Below are 1771 nucleotides of genomic sequence, written 5' to 3'. Positions count from 1 at the left end.
ACACACACACACACACACACACACACACACACACACACACAAACTGACACATTAAAGACAAACACAGAGCTGTAACAAGATAAGGATGTGGTTTTAAAGCACACCTGGCACTCTGCAGCACATTACATTAAAAACCCATTTTCAGTAATATGAGTGAAAACCCAACAGTTCTTTGTCTGCCTTTTTATTTTTTGTAACTAATTGTAAGAAAATACGTGTTTTAATATGGTAAATGGTAAACAAAACTTCATCGCTGTGGGATATTAGTTAGCTAATTTGACAAATCTTTAATTAAAAACAACAAAATGTTTCAAAGAGCAGGGCTGTTGTTTCAAACTGACTAAGTGTAAGGACAATGTAACGTTTTCTTCAAGGTAGGCAGATTATTCAGCTAGATTTATTAAAGAAGTCCTGATCTTCATCTCAGCTGCTTCACTCTGCTGTGAGCCGCTCCAGTGGGAGCTGGAGATCACAGCGTGATGACACCAACAGGACCACATCATCTGCAAACAGCAGAACCAGAATCCCGAGCCCACCAAACCGGACCTCTTACTAGCTGCTAGATTATGCCCCCCAACAGATTGAGGAAAATCTATTTTTAAATCACGTAAAGGGTACCTCAGTCATTTTAGATACTGTATATTGAGCTAAAGTCTGGTATGGTAGTAGCTAAGACCAGTTCCCAACACTTACCAATGGTAATCCACCAAAACTAATCTGGAATATTGTCTACAACTCAGACATTTTTAGACATACTGAGTCATGTTGATACAAGAAAGGGGAAAATCAGGCACCAAGTGGCCGACAACTACAAAGTTTCTGCAGGAAACGTTTTAGTTACCTCCACCCAGGAAGCTTTGCTTTTGGTTGGTTTGTTTGTTTTTACATAAGATTACTCAAGACGTTATGAACAAAGTTTTCTGAAGTTTTCAGGACACGTTGAGGTCGTCACAAAGAACAGTTGATCTGGATCCAGCATTTATTCTATTCCTTAACCTCAGCTCTTGGTAGAGGTTTGTTAGTGCTTGTAGTTATAATATCATCACATCACATGTCACCACAGGCTAAGTCCACACAGAAAAACTGGAGGTTTGAACATGAACCATTGCTCCTTCCTGTCATTCTCCTAAGTGTGTTTGGTCTTCACATCCTTAATTCTGTTCCTCTGTTTCTTGTTTTAGGAGAAACTTGCCACAGCTCTGTATGACAACACGGCAGAGTGCGCGGATGAGCTCGCTTTCAAAAAGGGCGACATCATCACGGTGATGGATGAAAACGTGGCCGGCACCAGTGGTTGGTGGATGTGCTCCCTGCATGGACGCCAAGGCCTGGCCCCTGCCAACAGACTGAAACTTTTACCAGCGAGCAGAGCTTCTGCAGGCTCCTCAAACCACTGTGTGGAGAAACGCACAGCAGTCCAGGCCAACAGCCACATCAGGGCTCATGGTATTTACCAGATCCCAAATGGGTCCAGACCAGTCACCGACCCTGCCTATGAAATCATGGATATGATCTACAACATCCCGTCCGGTCCGTTATCAACTTCACAGAGTCTGACCATATTAACTCACAGCACGGACGACCCAGAGGACAAAAAGGTAACAACTCTTTATCTCTGATGATAAATGTAGACATTTTGTTGCTGATAGGAGGCGGCCTGACCCAGAGCTCAGTGGAGTTTAAAGGGATCCACAATTAGTTGTAACATTAGACTTTATTTGATAAATATATATTTTAACTGTAAAATAAAGACTGTAAAAATACTGTAGGC

At 42.1% G+C, this 1771-nt stretch overlaps 1 protein-coding gene across 1 annotated transcript in view; it reads left to right on the top strand.

Annotated features, from left to right (window-relative positions):
- Positions 1-1771, top strand: part of cass4 (Cas scaffold protein family member 4) — a 37657-nt gene that overhangs the window by 28629 nt on the left and 7257 nt on the right. The window contains exon 2 of the mRNA XM_014021700.1: positions 1182-1598. Coding sequence (XP_013877154.1) covers positions 1182-1598 — 417 coding nt within the window. The remainder of the gene's footprint in view (positions 1-1181; positions 1599-1771) is intronic.

This window comes from Austrofundulus limnaeus, unplaced genomic scaffold (genome assembly GCF_001266775.1).
Source record: "Austrofundulus limnaeus strain Quisiro unplaced genomic scaffold, Austrofundulus_limnaeus-1.0 Scaffold301, whole genome shotgun sequence".
Classification (NCBI taxonomy): domain Eukaryota; kingdom Metazoa; phylum Chordata; class Actinopteri; order Cyprinodontiformes; family Rivulidae; genus Austrofundulus; species Austrofundulus limnaeus.
This window is presented reverse-complemented; position numbering and strand designations above follow the sequence as displayed.